This window comes from Mytilus trossulus, chromosome 5 (assembly GCF_036588685.1).
Source record: "Mytilus trossulus isolate FHL-02 chromosome 5, PNRI_Mtr1.1.1.hap1, whole genome shotgun sequence".
In the NCBI taxonomy this organism is placed as follows: domain Eukaryota; kingdom Metazoa; phylum Mollusca; class Bivalvia; order Mytilida; family Mytilidae; genus Mytilus; species Mytilus trossulus.
In genome coordinates, this window is record NC_086377.1 from 30101283 (window position 1) to 30118545 (window position 17263).

The 17263-nt window shown below is 35.0% G+C and overlaps 2 protein-coding genes across 2 annotated transcripts; one reads left to right on the forward strand and one right to left on the reverse strand.

Moving 5' to 3' along the window:
* Positions 1-2762: 2762 nt before the first annotated feature.
* On the reverse strand, positions 2763-5852 carry LOC134718749 (uncharacterized). Its single transcript, XM_063581434.1, has 2 exons — positions 5726-5852; positions 2763-4491 (listed from the first exon to the last, which is right to left on the reverse strand). Exon 2 carries the CDS (start codon positions 4482-4484, stop codon positions 2892-2894), a length of 1593 nt encoding a protein of 530 aa, XP_063437504.1. The 5' UTR covers positions 4485-4491; positions 5726-5852; the 3' UTR covers positions 2763-2891.
* Positions 5853-8429: 2577 nt separating this feature from the next.
* LOC134717845 (mucin-5AC-like) lies at positions 8430-16530 on the forward strand. Its single transcript, XM_063580339.1, has 8 exons — positions 8430-8531; positions 10301-10456; positions 11067-11330; positions 11766-11861; positions 12451-12567; positions 12969-14294; positions 14817-14906; positions 16412-16530. Exons 1-8 carry the CDS (start codon positions 8486-8488, stop codon positions 16528-16530), a joined length of 2214 nt encoding a protein of 737 aa, XP_063436409.1. The 5' UTR covers positions 8430-8485.
* Positions 16531-17263: the final 733 nt, after the last annotated feature.

Consider the following 17263-nt stretch of genomic DNA (forward strand, 5'->3'; position numbering starts at 1 on the left):
ATAACTCTCCTTTTTAGCTCACCTGGCCCGAAGGGCCAAGTGAGCTTTTCTCATCACTTGGCGTCCGTCGTCCGTCGTCGTCCGTCGTCGTTAACTTTTACAAAAATCTTCTCTTCTGAAACTACTGGGCGAAATCAAACCACACTTGGCCACAATCATCATTAGGGTATCTAGTTTAAAAAATGTGTGGCGTGACCCGGTCAACCAACCAAGATGGCCGCCACGGCTAAAAATAGAACATAGGGGTATTTGCCCTGAAATTTTCAGATGAATCGGTCAATCGGTTGTTGGGTTGCTGCCCCTGAATTGGTAAATTTGAAGAAATTTTGCTGTTTTTGGTTATTATCTTGAATATTATTATAGTTAGATATAAACTGTAAACAGCAATAATGTTCAGCAAAGAAAGATCTACAAATAAGTCAACATGACCAAAATGGTCAGTTGACCCGTTTAGGAGTTATTGCCCTGTATAGTCAATTTTTAACCATTTTTCGTTAATTAAAGTAATCTTTTACAAAAATCTTCTCCTCTGAAACTACTTGGCAAAATTAATCCAAACTTGGCCACAATCATCTTTTGGGTATCTAGTTTAAAAAATGTGTGGCGTGACCTGGTCAACCAACCAAGATGGCCGCCACGGCTAAAAATAGAACAAAGGGGTAAAATGCAGTTTTTGGCTTATAACTCAAAAACAAAAGCATTTTGAGGAAATCTGACATGGATAAAAATGTTTATCAGGTCAAGATCTATCTGCCCTGAAATTTTCAGATGAATCGGTCAATCGGTTGTTGGGTTGCTGCCCCTGAATTGGTAATTTTGAGGAAATTTTGCTGTTTTTGGTTATTATCTTGAATATTATTATAGATAGAGATAAACTGTAAACAGCAATAATGTTCAGCAAAGTAAGATCTACAAATAAGTCAACATGACCAAAATGGTCAGTTGACCCGTTTAGGAGTTATTGCCCTTTATAGTCAATTTTTAACCATTTTTCGTAAATTAAAGTAATCTTTTACAAAAATCTTCTCCTCTGAAACTACTTGGCAAAATTAATCCAAACTTGGCCACAATCATCTTTTGGGTATCTAGTTTAAAAAATGTGTGGCGTGACCTGGTCAACCAACCAAGATGGCCGCCACGGCTAAAAATAGAACAAAGGGGTAAAATGCAGTTTTTGGCTTATAACTCAAAAACAAAAGCATTTTGAGGAAATCTGACATGGATAAAAATGTTTATCAGGTCAAGATCTATCTGCCCTGAAATTTTCAGATGAATCGGTCAATCGGTTGTTGGGTTGCTGCCCCTGAATTGGTAATTTTGAGGAAATTTTGCTGTTTTTGGTTATTATCTTGAATATTATTATAGATAGAGATAAACTGTAAACAGCAATAATGTTCAGCAAAGTAAGATCTACAAATAAGTCAACATGACCAAAATGGTCAGTTGACCCGTTTAGGAGTTATTGCCCTTTATAGTCAATTTTTAACCATTTTTCGTAAATTAAAGTAATCTTTTACAAAAATCTTCTCCTCTGAAACTACTGGGCCAAATTATTCCAAACTTGGCCACAATCATCTTTGGGGTATCTAGTTTAAAAAATGTGTGGCGTGACCTGGTCAACCAACCCAGATGGCCGCCACCGCTAAAAATAGAACATAGGGGTAAAATGCAGTTTTTGACTTATAACTCAAAAACCAAAGCATTTTGAGGAAATCTGACATGGGATAAAAATGTTTATCAGGTCAAGATCTATCTGCCCTGAAATTTTCAGCTGAATCGGTCAATCGGTTGTTGGGTTGCTGCCCCTGAATTGGTAATTTTGAGGAAATTTTGCTGTTTTTGGTTATTATCTTGAATATTATTATAGATAGAGATAAATTGTAAACAGCAATAATGTTCAGCAAAGTAAGATCTACAAATAAGTCAACATGACCAAAATGGTCAGTTGACCCCATTAGGAGTTATTGCCCTTTATAGTCAATCTTTAACCATTTTTCATAAATCTAAGTAATCTTTTACAAAATCTCCACTGAAACTACTAGGCCACAATCATCTTTGGGGTATCTAGTTTGAAAAATGTGTCCGATGACCTGGCCATTCAACCAAGATGGCCGCCACGGTTAAAAATAGAACATAGGTGTAAAATGCAGTTTTTTGCTTATAACTATGAAACCAAAGCATATAGAGCAACTCTGACAAGAAGTTAAATTGTTAATCAAGTCAATATCTATCTGCCCTGAATTTTTCAGATGAATTTGACAACTGGTTGTTGGGTTGCTGCCCTCCAATTGGAAATTTTTAAAGAAATTTTGCCGTTTTTGGTTATCTTGAATACTATTATAGATAGCGATAAACTGTAAACAGCAATAATGTTCAGCAAAGTAAGATCTACAAATAAGTCAACATGACCTAAATGGTCAATTGACCCCTTAAGGAGTTATTGCCCTTTATAGTCAATTTTTAACAATTTTCATTAATTTGGTAAATTTATGTAAATTTTTACCAAATATAGTTCTCTGTTACTAATGGGCAAAGTTCATGATAGATATAATTGTAAGAAGCAAAATCGTTCAGTAAAGTAAGAACTTCAAACACATCACCATCACCAAAATACAATTTTGTCATGAATCCATTTGTGTCCTTTGTTTAATATGCACATAGACCAAGGTGAGCGACACAGGCTCTTTAGAGCCTCTAGTTATTTAACAAGATTGGTATTATTTTTTTTAAATTATTGCTTGTATGTTATTTAGTAATATTTACATTGTTTTAATGATATTTTGTCATACTGGTATCTATGTGTGCTGTTTTATTGTGAAAAAATACACCAATTAAAATACATTGTTGTGTTTAAATTCATTCTCTTTCATAAAACAATTTGGATTACACATTTAGTTGTCTGCAGTTTTGACGTTATATAATAACGCAAATTCGTCAATTCCACTACACACTAACAACGTGTTATTTGTAGGATTAAAACTTGTCCACATACCATTATTCTCATAATTTTTTACTCCGTCCACTATAACATTTTGTCTAATTCTTTGGTCAAAATTAAGGACAGCTAGATTGTTTTCACCAGTTAACAGAACGTATCCATTGCCTATTGCTACGACTGAAGTTATACATAAGCCGTTATCGAATTTATACAGATGTTTTAATGTGCCTTCTTTTCTAAAGCAGTTCAAGATGTTTCGCTTTTTATCGATCAAATAAATATTTGACTTGTCTGAACACATTTCAGTGAATAATCTATCCTTTCCTACCGGAAATGACGTAATAATTTCACCAGAAGGACGATAAACATCCATGAAAGAATTATCGGGTGAACTGAACCTTAAATCGTTTTTGAGGGACATGTGTCGTAATATCCTTGATTGGACACGATCAGGCTTGGAAAAGTCCAGGACCTCAAACCAATTCCAATCAATATAACGAACGATAATCTTGTTAATACCAACCGGAGTTACGTCCCATATTCGTCCATATATGGGGATAGATTGCATATACGAACCATATTCATCGTGAATAATCAGAGATTTACTACGACTCGATACAGATGTGACTAGAAATACCATTTTACCATCTGGCATAAACCAACACGAATTTATCAAAAAAATTCCTTCTCCTTTTGGTAAAATAACTTTCAATTTGAGTTCGAGCACCCATCTACCCGAATAATTGCTTACGGGTTGAGTTTTACTATAACTGCTGAAATTCACCAAACATGGGTTCTCTCTCATCTGTATATTGTGATGAAAGTTTGTAATAAGTTGTTGGGATGCTTTCAAAAGCGATGTACAACATTCGTTCTTATGAAAACACTTTTTTACATTTTGTAAAATATTGCCCAAAGTGAAAAGAAATCGGAACGTTGTAACAACGAAGCAGAATTGTTCATTTGTCATTTCGCAGCCTTTTAACTCGTTCATTCTAGAGACTATTGAAGTTTTAACCGAATCATATTGTTTACTACATTCAATCATGTGAGATTTGGTTTCCGAATTGTCACTTCTGGTCATGTGATTGGTTCCCGAATTGTCACTTCTGGTAATGTGATTGGTTCCCGAATTGTCACTTCTGCTTATGTGATTGGTTCCCGAACTGTCACTTCCGATGTTGTGATTAGTTTCCGTATAGACATTTCCAGCATTGTGATTGGTTTCCGAATTGCCCTTTCCAGCATTGTGATTGTTCTCCGAAATTATACTTACGGTATTGTGATTGACACTTTCGATATTGTGATTTTGCTTCATGTCATGAACTATTTGTTCGATATTCTCTAGACTGGCAGTGACTGATTCGTGCGCCTGTTTGACAAGTGGGTTAAAGTAAGTGATCGACATGAGCTCATCTATATAATAAAAATGACATGATCTGTGAACGTAGTTTACTGTACACTGTGAACACAGAATATCTATGTGTCTTGGGCAATAAAACGTGTATGGCTTTAGATGTTCAGTGCACACGATACTAGTTTCCATATTGAACCTGAAAAAAAAACCCAAAATAATCGTTTTAGGTCTGTTATAATAATTTACGAAAACATATCGATACGTCCAGTAACAAACCTATGACATTGGTAAAATCAGCTGGCATAGTTCCAAACAGTCCTCAAAAAAATCAAGAGACATATCAACTCAGGTAAGGGAGCTACCATTTGATTTTTATGGGGGGAGGGGGAGGGAGGTGCTAGTATGAAATTTGAAAAAAGGCAGGACAGGAGTTTTGAGTAAAAAAAAGGCAGGATGTGCAACTTGGCCACAAAAAAAACCCCGGCAGGATGACAATTTATATAAAAAAAAAGTCCCCTCATCAATACTCCAATTATTCATTTTCCGTAAACATATGCGACGTTTGTTCATATATTTTTTCTAGCATTAATGATTTAGTGCTATTATTTTCAAAGGATTGGTCAACTAGAAATCGATGTACAAATAAACAGCATTACATTCATACCATGACATTATACGACCTTATTTCAGTTGGTATCGACATACTACCTGAATTCCAATGTATTCGGACAATTTCTTGATAGAGGGTTGCTGCCCACAAGGAAGCTATTCAACCAAGAGTTCCAAATGGGGAAGTTGAATTCATCCCTTCGTAAATTTTACGGGCACCATCACGAGTTGGTTGACAGTTATTGAATAACCGTTTCACAAATGATATCGGATATGTTCCTTACGTCGTAACTAAAATCCCTTTCCCTTTCATGACTGTGACCTACCGAATTAGACTATTTACCGGATTTGTTATCACATAAGCGATACGACAGGTGCCACATGTGGACCAGGACCTGCTTACCCTTCTGGAGCACCTGAGATCACCCTTAGTTTTTTGGTGGGGTTCGTGTTGTTTATACTTTAGTTTTGTCATGTGTACTATTGTTTGTCTGTTTGTCTTTCTCATTTTTAGACATGACATTGTCAGTTTGTTTTAGATTTATGAGTTTGACTGTCCCTTTGGTATCTTCCGTCCCTCTTTTATCTATCTCAACCCTACTAAAACAAACAAATAAAATAATCCCAACATAAGAGAAATTCAAAGACTTGACGTGTATGTTTTTTCTTTTCATTAATTGATTTATTTCTATATTTATATAATACGTGTTAAGCTTTAAATACAGTTAATTATATAGTCATGCTAGTAGTCATACCACACAATTATGTAATTAAGTAAAATAATATGCAAACTTCGTATGCTAAATTTTATTTATATTTACCTGAATAACAAGAGAAGTTCCAACAAGATAGTTACACTATTTTAATGTAACATATATATCAAGCTATTTACAAATATTGCACAATCTCCTGATCATGTTTATATATCGTTTCTACTAGTTGCATCATTCTTCTAGAGTTGTCGTTCTTGTATTGATTAAAGTATTTAAAAAGCTCGAGTTTTATAAATAATTATTTCAATATATCAATACAGTTGTTTTGGGAAGGATTGTGCCTGATGTTCATATGATGAAATCATTATCTTTCAGTCAGTTGAATTGAAGTCTGGAGCTGGCATGTCAGCTAACTGCTAGTAGTCTGTTGTTATTTATGTATTATTGTCATTTTGTTTATTTTCTTTGGTTACATCTTCTGACATCAGACTCGGACTTCTCTTGAACTGAATTTTAATGTGCGTATTGTTATGCGTTTATTTTTCTGCATTGATTAGAGGTATAGGGGGAGGGTTGAGATCTCACAAACATGTTTAACCCCGCCGCATTTTTGCGCCTGTCCCAAGTCAGGAGCCTCTGGCCTTTGATAGTCTTGTATTTTTTTTATATTAGTTTCTTGTGTACAATTTGGAAATTAGTATGGCGTTCATTATCACTGAACTAGTATATGTTTGTTTAGGGGCCAGCTGAAGGACGCCTCCGGGTGCGGGAATTTCTCGCTACATTGAAGACCTGTTGGTGACCTTCTGCTGTTGTTTTTTATTTGGTCGGGTTGTTGTCTCTTTGACACATTCCCCATTTCCATTCTCAATTTTATAGTTTGTATTAATTATTCATACGTAAACCCAGGAACAGATATACTTTTTTTTAAAACCGAAGCATAATTATGATGGATATATTTTACGTACGTATGTATGTGCTATACAAAAGGACATTAACATATTACAATTGGGAATTGACAAGAGCGTCGATAAAGCATTGGCGGATCCAAGGGGGGTGCCGGGGGTTTTAACCCCCTTTTTTGGCCGATTAATGCATTTAAATGGGGACATGTAGCAGACACCCCTCCTCATTTAGCCTGGGTTAGGAACCCCCTTTTTAAAATGGCTGTATCCGCCTCTGTTAAGGTTACGAGATTACGTTTAATAAAGCCACATAGACGAAAAGTCTGTCGATCTTGTACGCACAGGGTCCGTTTTGAAATCATATGTATGAAAAGTTTAATTTAAGTAATAGTAAATTAGTTTAGCATCACAATAGAAACTGGAGTTTGACGAGTCAAATGTTTGCATGTTATCTTTGGAAAGGAATGAAAGGCGTCAAGGAAACTTCGAACAACAGTTTTATTTACTTTACGTATGTGTATTAAATACCTAAAGGAAATAACAAAAATACAAGCTGTGTGATTTATTAAGCGGTCACAAAAAGGTATAGTTAAGTCGAACACACAACAACCTTTCAAATACGATAAACCAATAGACCAACAATATTTGTCTGAGCGTAATGCAGAGAAGTAAAGGCTGATCACTATACACTATACTGAAATATGTGAAGCTCTGGATGAGTAGGCATAACCTGCTCCGTGATTGTCACCTTCTTAGTTGCCGATGCAAAGTGCATAAGATCCTATCTATCGAAAGAAGCAACTGAAACTTTGGTCTTATCTTTGGTTATTTCACATTTAGATTATTGCAATGTTATACTTTTTGGAGTTTCACAAACTGATTTATATAAATTGCAACGTATACAGAATATGTGTGCCAAACTTGTGTTAAACCGTTCTAAGTATGACAGTGCCAAGCAGGCATTGTTTGACTTACACTGGCTTCCGATCAAAGCCAGAATTACATTTAAAATCTTAACATATATGTACAACTGTCATGTAGGTAATGCACCGTCATATTTGATCAATTTGTTAAATCCTCAAGTGTCGAAACGTTCATTAAGGTCGTCAGAGTCATCTATTGGTTGTTATGCAGTCCCATATAACAAAAAGAAAACTTTTTCAGATAGAAGCTTTAGTACTATTGGGCCAAAATTGTGGAATGAACTAGGTACAAATGTAAGAAACTCTGAATCTTTGGATATTTTTAAATGTCGGTTGAAAACATTGTATTTCCAAAATTATTTTGAACTTTTCTGACTTTTTTCTTGTGTATCACAGTATAAATTTTCAATTTTTGATATTGTACATACATATTGTATTTTTGTATTTTATATGTCATTTATGTACAACGCCATTGAATACCTATTATATATGTAGAAATAGGCGTTTAATTAAGTTTTCATGTTTCATGTTTCATGATGACTAGTTAATTTTCCTTAAATGATTTATATTAGGTAATTTGATAATTCAATTATGAATAAGAGGATCAACAAATTATAAAATTGAGAATGGAAATGGGGAATGTGTCAAAGAGACAACCAGCCTTTAATAAATCGTTACATGTTTAAATCGATGAAAAGTAGGGTTGTTCAAAGCTTTGCAAAGGAATGGAACGTGGCCATGTTTGTGATGGATACAAATATTCCAAAAAATACCAATAATTCCATGTTAAATTTCAAATATTTGACCTCTACGAAAGATTTGAAATATCATGTCACCTTTCAGATATCAATCCCATAAAATTTGTATGAAGCAATGTAGGATCTATACTTACAGATACGTTGACTATAGACCTGTATCTTATCAATTTAAAATTCATTTCACCTGTTGTTGACCTGAAATAACTTTTCGTCTTTCGGTGTAGATGGGACGGAGATCGACCATATTCTTATAAAGGTTAAACAGCAAGCGTCTAACTAAATATGTTTGTTTTTCGATGTTTCGTTTTATATTGTATCACTGTTGTCGGTGAGTAAAATTTTTATAAAAAAAAATATTTGTATTTTTATCAGAGAAAAGGGGTCAAACAGGTTAATTCGAAAAAAAAAATGGCTTGACTTTTAGGTGTTTTCCTTGACGCCATAGGTCTCTCGTATCCTATCCTAATTTTTTATGAAGTTGTGATATCCGCAGGTATCATAATGTAAGTTGAACATGTTGTTAGACCCACCCCCCTTTTTACTCTGGCTTGGGACCCCCCCTTTTTTTTAAATGGCTTGATCCGCTCTTAAAGGCATTTAGGTGACCGATAGTTAACACTCTCTGTGTAATTAGGGCACTTGTAAAGAGTGATCTGATGGGCAATCAAACCACATCTCCTTATTTTCACACACAAAATGTTACAGTAGTTAGCCTATTGCTTATGCATGTAGTACTTGAAAAACATAATTTAAAACAGAAAAACTTAACATTGACCAATGAACCATTAAGTCAAGGTCAGATGATAACTGCCAAACAGACATGTACACCTTACAATAATTCCATACACCAAATACACCTATTGCTTAAAGTACTTGAAAAACATAATAATTGACCAAGGAGCCATGAAAATAAGGCATGTACCCATTACAGTCATTCCATACACCAAACAAAGTTGACTTCCTGCTTATAATATTTGAGAAATGGATCTATGCATGGCACTTTATTCTTCATTACATATACATAAAATGAGGTCGAAATCAGTTGAATACTGTCTGACGAACATTTTGACGTAACAAGGAATTCAAATATGGTTATTCTTTTACTAATAATAAGTGAGAAATTCCCATAACAAAAACAAAGAAAACGTCGCTACATTAGGTATCATAAAAAATATAGTTTATGTCGTCGCCGCCGCTGCAGCCGTCACCGGATAACAATGCGTATGTCTCGCATATTGTAACTTGTATCGAACCCGAGACAAAAAGAAAATTGGGCAAAGATAGAGATCACAGAAAAAAAATTTGCTTTGATACATATATAAGTTAAAAAAAAACAAAAAAACACACAACACAGTAATGGCCAAGACATAAAGGAATACAGGATGAATGAACCCTTTGCTCTTATATGGTTAATGTCAATTTAACTTAATGTTGTTTATTTCGAGAGGAAAGCAATTCACGTAGGGAAATTGTATACTTGCATATACCGTTATAAGTTAACTTACGTAAGGTATTAAATATATATCGGGAGGAAACTATGATAGATTGTTCAAATAAGATTTTCGTGCATATTCACGACAACACTGGGAAATAGATCGTCACGGTAGAAAAAGAGATGACCCTACAAACCTGAATGAGGAATAAAGAAAAGTTTAAGGTGAATAATTAGGTGTTCTTGCTTAACGTCCAGTGACAAATATTTAATATCAATTCAGGGAATTTTTATTGGGATTTGATATTTCTTTTCATAATAACATATTTAATTTTCGTACATCCCATATCTCCATTTTATTTTTGGATAAAAACAAAACTGAATGCACTTTAAAATGTTTGTTAAACTCTTCGTTTTATTCAAGAGATGTTGTTACACCTCTTCTGTTAGGTTGGACACGATTGTAGAGAATGTTCTTTTCTTAATATATATTCAATAGTGATTTAATAATTTACTTATTTTCTGATGAATTTTATGTTAAGAATAATGACCAATTTAAATAACAAAAATAAGTTGTTAGATGTGAATTGAAGGAACTGAGGTTCTGAAATAAAGATTAGAGTGCAATATTTTTTGTATCAATCTAACCAAGAACAATATTTCAGGTGCACAAACATATAGTTTCGGTAGTTTCCATCCGGGTGCTTTCGTTGGAAATATGCAATATCAAAATCCTAATCAAATTCCTCAGTTTGGATCTCAACAATCATCGGGAACACAACAATCTGGAACACAGTCTCCAAGTGCGTCACAACAGTCAGGTATTTAATTACAGCCGATTCCATTGAGTGTGTAGGGAAATGTAGAATCATTTGTTAGCTGGCTTGTTAGCTGAACCGTGAAATCCTTATTGGGTAAGGTAATCTATCCTTCTTTAAGAGTAGACTAGTCCGACAGATAACCAATCCATTGTAAGATTAGAATACTTCGAAATGAGGGTAGTATACCTTACCTAATAATGACTTCATGGTTCAGCTAACAAGCAAGCAAACAAAGGATTTCATCTTTCCCTACACACTCAATAAAATCGGCTGTAATACTAAATTCATATACATCAAGCAAAATCAAATGATCATAATGCTAGTCTCAAACTGGTCATTTTGATATTTATAGTAATTATTCATAAAGTTTAATCGAAACCATCCAGCTTTATTATATTAAGATTCAAAGAAGCTGTCAGGTGTGAATTTCGTACACTGTAATATTTTAGTGTTTGAACTGTAAGTAATTATAAGATAGAAACTTTGATCCAAGTCTTAAATTGTCCAGAACAAAATGCAACAAAATGCAAACCATAATAGTATAAGATAGAAACTTTGATTTAAGTCTTGAATTGTCCAGAACAAAATGTAAAACATGATAGTATTTCAGGTGGACAGCAGCAACCAAATACCTTTGTCCCAGGTGGTTTCGTTGGAAATTTAAAATATCTAAATGCCAATCAAAATCCTCAGACTGGTCCTCAACAGCCATCGGTAACGCAGTCACCAAGTGCTGCACAACAGCCTGTAACACAGTCCCCAGGTGCTACGCAACAGCCTGTAACACAGTCTCCAATTGCTACGCAGCAAGCAGTCACACCAAAAACATCAGGTTCCAACATCAGTTCGCCGCAGTCATCTTCTTCAGGGGATCGTATGTTTCTTTTAAATTTATTATGCTAAACAATATTAATTGTCATTCAAATTATTCAGTATGCATGTTTTGTTAAGTTGAAAGTCTGCACCGCGAAAACAATTTATGTAGATAAAAAATAACAGCAATACTTGTATAAATATTTTAGAACTGTTACAAAATAATATACATATGAAGCACTGACCGTGAAGTACAATTACATGTTACATATGCCCCCTTATACTTACTAATTGATTATGCATGTAATAAAATTCGAAATAAGCATCAATAGTTTGATAACAGAAGAGAATTAAAAAAAAATCCCTGTATTATTGACATTAACGACTAATGATTTTTAGTGTCATCAAAATAACTTCAAAATGTTAATTACGGATACGAATGTGCATCATTGCAAAATTAAAGCATGTTAAAATTAATTATTTATTTCTCCCACAGTATGTAATCCAGCTCCTGTTAACTGTGTGACCGGTATAACAGTTGATTCTCAGGGATGTCCTATATGCAATCCGAACGGAAATGGTCAAAACTCTCGTAAGTTCAAAAAGAATTAATTTGAAAAGAAACGTTTGACCTACGTACGTCCAGGCAAGAAAAACCAAACCACACAACAATACATGTCAGCAAAAAGTTTATTACAATCGTCATCTGTCTATACTATATCACAAGCTCCCCGTCGAGAAAGGTGTGTCACCATAGATTCTTAATTTTATTTCACGCCTTGTTTGTGTGACATAACAAAGGATGATAATTTTCTGAATGAGAAGAGTCTTTTTTGTATGAAGAGTAAGTGTTACAAAAGAGTATAATATCAAACCAATCATTTATCGTTTCTTGTAGTTTTTCCAGACATTAATACATTCATATTATGTTGTATTTATTCTTCATTCTATAATACACCTTATCGCTATTTGTCCGCCATTACTGGATGTCACACAGGTTCCCGTAAAATTTTGGCGTCATAAAACAAAATATCTGACGCCACAATGGAAAAGTGAGTGTTGCATGCGTCAAAATGTCAAGCGGCCGGGTAGGCTAATAGCGATGAGGTGTATGCATACACTAGAATAATTTGTGTGTTGTGTAACTTTAAGGCTAACAATGTTTCTGTTTACATTAAAAGCTTATACAGGAACTGGTCAAGGTGGAACTAACTGTCCAAAGCTTGATATGTCCAAGTGTCCAAATAATATGTGTGTGGATCCAACCAGTGGATGTCCAACTTGTGACTGTAATAAAGGTAAACATCAAGTAAAATACTAGTTAAAATTGAAAATGGAAATGGGGAAGGTGTCAAAGAGACAACAACCCGACCATAGAAAAGACAACGGCAGAAGGTCACCAACAGGTCTTCAATGTAGCGAGAAATTCCCGCACCCGGAGTCGTCCTTCAGCAGCTGGCCCCTAAACAAATATATAGTTGTTTGTGTTTTGTGCTTTCAAATAAGCTTGATGATTTCAGTTTGAGTATTTTGGTCGCATGGCATCTATAATTTATCATTTTCATCATGATTACTGATTATTCTAATAAACTGTATTTGCTGTATATTAACATTAAAAACGCATTTGTATTAACTTCCTTCGTGTAAAAAAAAACAACAACAACATTTAAGCACTTCATTTTCATCTCCTTTTTTGCAGCTAAAGTCCCATCCACACAGGCTCCAACTACAACCACACAGGCTCCAACTACTACCACAAAGGCTCCACATACAACCACACAGGCTCCGACTACTACCTCACAGGCTCAAACTACAACCACACAGGCTCAAACTACAACCACACAGGTTCAAACTACTACAACAAAGGCTCCGACTACTACAACAAAGGCTCCAACTACTACAACAAAGGCTCCAACTACTACAACACAAGCTCCAACTACTACCACACAGTCTTCAACTACTACCACACAGGCTCCAACTACTACCACACAGGCTCAAACTACTACCACACAGGCTCCGACTACTACCACACAAGCTCCAACTACTACAACAAAGGCTCCGACTACTACCACACAGGCTCCTACTACTACAACAAAGGCTCCAACTACTACAACAAAGGCTCCAACTACTACCACACAGGCTGCAACTACTACAACAAAGGCTCCAACTACAACCACACAGGCCCCAACTACTACAACAACACAGACTCCAACTACTACCACACAGGCTCCTATTACTACATCAAAGGCTCCAACTACTACCACAAAGGCCCCAACTACTACAACAAAGCCTCCAACTACTACTACAAAAGCACCAACTACAACCACACAGGCTTCTACTACTGCCACACAGGCACCAACTACTACCACACAGGCTCCAACTACTACCACACAGGCTCCAACTACTACCACACAGGCTCCAACTACAACCACACAGGCTCCAACTACTACCACAAAGGCTCCAACTACTACCACACAGGCACCAACTACTACCACAAAGGCTCCAACTACTACCACACAGGCACCAACTACTACAACAAAGGCTCCAACTACTACCACACATGCACCAACTACTACAACAAAGGCTCCAACTACTACCACACAGGCTCCCACTACTACCACACAGGCTCCAACTACTACAACACAAACTCCAACTACTGCAACAACACAGACTCCAACTACTACAACTACACAAGTTCCAACTACTACAACTACACAAGCTCCAACTACTACCACACAGATTACAACTTCTACGCAGGTTCCAGTGACAACAACTAAGACGATAGCTACAACTGTAGTACCGACTCAAAAGAAGACTACAGTTTTTCAAAAGAAATTCACTAGTATTAAACCAATAACAAAAGGGGCATCCTTACCTGCGTCTACTTCGATCACTACACATAATGTAACATCAACTTCATCATATAGTGTAGAAACAACTACAGAAAATGCAACAACGACTTCAATGACTACTTTAGCAACAACAACACCAACTACTATAATAACAACTACAACAGCTCTAGGTGGTAAGATTACAGTATGAAATCCTGCTATAAACAACACAAGATTTTAGTCACTTCTAGCTTGTACAAAAAATATTATACTAGTTTTATGCTAAAACACAATCGATTTCAATAAAGTAAAGTCTGTTTCATCACCAGCCTACATAAAAAAAAACGCACCAGTGTCACTTGGTTCAAAGGAAGAACGTATTTTATTAACTGCCATATTCATGATTAATAAACTCATCTTAAATAAAATGATTGAAATTGTGTACATGTACGACAAACGTCCGTTTCGTCTACGAAACATTCAATTATGACTCTCGAATCAAAAAGTAAAAAAAGCCAAATCAATGTACGAATTTGAAGACCAATGTGGACCGATTTTTTTCAAAAGGTCCAACCAAAACAATTCTATGTTAATCTATTCCCTGAGAAGAAATATCCAATGTATTTCAAAGTATTTTTGTTAACAGTTGACTTATAATTATGCCCATATCAAATTAAGAAAGTTAGACGTAAATGTTCTTTCTTTTTATATTTTAGGATGTCCACCATATCCAGCTAATTGTCCGAACGAGTGTAGTACATATGATTTTAATTTTTGTTTAGTTTGTGATTATTCTACTTGCTCTGGTAAGTCATGATCATGTGTTAAAATTGTGAGATGTATAATCACATCTGAAAAAAAACTTTTGAAGATTGCAAGTCAATCTATTATAAACGAAATAGACTTTTCAAAAGCTGTCATGATATAGTATATGTAAAGTGATAAAGAAACACTTTTGTCACTGTACGGTAAACTATTGTTGTTGGTCTCTCTGTCAGTTTGTCTCTGCTGGATCATGTAGAGTTGTCTCATTGACATTAATAAGTCGTTTCAGAATTTAGAGAATTGTGGGTATTTTCAATGTGTGTATCCTAAAATTAAATAGCGTCACGTCATTGGTTGAATTCCATTTTGTCGGTCGTTGTAAGCCTATTACAACCTTTTGGTTTAATCGGTATTAAATAGAGTTCATAAGATTTTGAAACGGTGAATTATTCGATATCTTCGCCTTTTAATGTAATAAATTATCACACATCATCCATATTCCTGCCTTGGTACAGGCATTTTCGAATTCTTGTGAAGGGAAAGAAATCAACAAAAAAATCGAACATTTGAAAACTAAAGTTTCACATTTAAAAAACATAATATCATAATACTGTTGAAGTGTACGGTCATACAAAATCATTTTACCACATCACTTTCTTTTGGAAATGTTGAGGGTGTCTATTCTAGTTACAACTTAAACAAAATAGACATGATAAAAATAACACGTTCTTGTACAGTGTATGCTTCCGAATCTCTTTATTTACTTTCATAAAGACCTGTTAAAATATTAGACAGCCATTGATGATTACGTACCGAAAGAAGCGAAGAGTTATATGTATATTCTTAAGTGACCTGAAAAAATAGCAAATCTAGCTATTAGTAAATTTAGCCATATAGTCATTCGTCATCCAGTTTATTTCTTATTTGAACGGAAGTGTTGACTATTGTTTCGAAATTAAAAAAATAGTTGTAAATACTTCGTACATATGAAAGCGTCAAATATTAACTGAAATATAATAAATTTATAAAAGCAGCACGAATTACAAACCATCATTTTGTACATGAAAATACTTCCTTAGCTTCAGGGCCGCCATGTCCTAATATGTTTTATACTATTTACCAGAGCTATAGGGCCGACATGTCCTTATATATGTTTTGTATATCATTTTCAACATCACCAGCTTCGAGAGCTACATGTCTTAATATGTTTTGTACATTATTTTTCAGTTACACCACCTCCTAGAGCTACAGGGCTGACATGCTCTAATATGTTTTGTATATTTTTTTCAGAGACACCACCTCCTAGAGCTACCAGACCGACATGCCCTAAAATGTTTTGTACACTATTTTTCAGTTACACCACCTCCTAGAGCTACCGGGCCGAAATGCCCTAATTTGTTTTGTACACTGTTTTTCAGTTACACCACCTCCTAGAGCTACCGGGCCGACATGTCCTAATATGTTTTGTATATTATTTATCAGTAATACCAACTCCTAGAGCTACCGGGCCGACATATCCTAATATGTTTTGTATACTATTTTTCAGTAACACCACCTCCTAGAGCTACCGGGCCGACATGTCCTAATATGTTTTGTATATTACCCTGTGGTGGACATTATAAGAAAGATGCAAATGGATGCGACAGGTGTGAATGCGCTAGTTAAATCATTGTTATTGAAAATAAAATGTTGTTACCATAGACATGTGTTGATTGCTTATTGCGTCAGGATGCAACATGTGGAGCGGGATCTGCTTATCCTTCCGGAGCATCAAAGCTCTCAAGATAATTATGTTGTGTAGCTCTTAAGCTCATTGTGTTGTGTAAATCTTAAGATCATTGAGTTGTGTAGCTCTTAAGATCATTGTGTTGCTTAGCTCTTAAGATCATGATGTTACGTAGCTCTTTATATCATTAAGTTGTGTATCTCTTAAGTTCATTCAGTTGTGTAGCTCTTTAGAACATTAAGTTGTGTAGCTCTTTAGACCATTAAGTTGTGTAGCTCTTTAGATAATTATGTTGCATAGCTCTTTAGATCATTGAGTTGTGTAGCTCTTTAGATCATTGTGTTGTGTAGCTCTTTAACCCATTGTGTTCTGTAGCTATTACGATCATTGGGTTGTGTAGCACTCTAGATCATAGTGTTATGTAGTTTTTTTTTAATTTTGTTACGTAGCTCTTAATATCATAGTGGTATGTAGCTCTTTAGATAATTGTGTTGTACAGCTCTCAAGATCATTGAGTTGTGTAGCTCTTAAGATCATTAAGTTGTGTAGCTCTTTAGATCATTGTGTTGTGAAGCTCTTTAGATCACTATGTTGTGTCGCTCTTACGATCATTGAGTTGTGTAGCTCTTACGATCATTGAGTTGTGTAGCTCCTTAGATCATTAATTTGTAT

Bases quoted from the DNA above. Each gene is read 5' to 3' on its own strand.
- LOC134718749 (XM_063581434.1), bottom strand. From the start codon at position 4,484: ATGGAAACTAGTATCGTGTGCACTGAACATCTAAAGCCATACACGTTT.
- LOC134717845 (XM_063580339.1), top strand. From the start codon at position 8,486: ATGTTTGTTTTTCGATGTTTCGTTTTATATTGTATCACTGTTGTCG. The intron at 10,457-11,066 runs GTATTTAATTAC...ATAGTATTTCAG, and splicing joins AAGTGCGTCACAACAGTCAG to GTGGACAGCAGCAACCAAAT. The intron at 11,862-12,450 runs GTAAGTTCAAAA...TTACATTAAAAG, and splicing joins CGGAAATGGTCAAAACTCTC to CTTATACAGGAACTGGTCAA.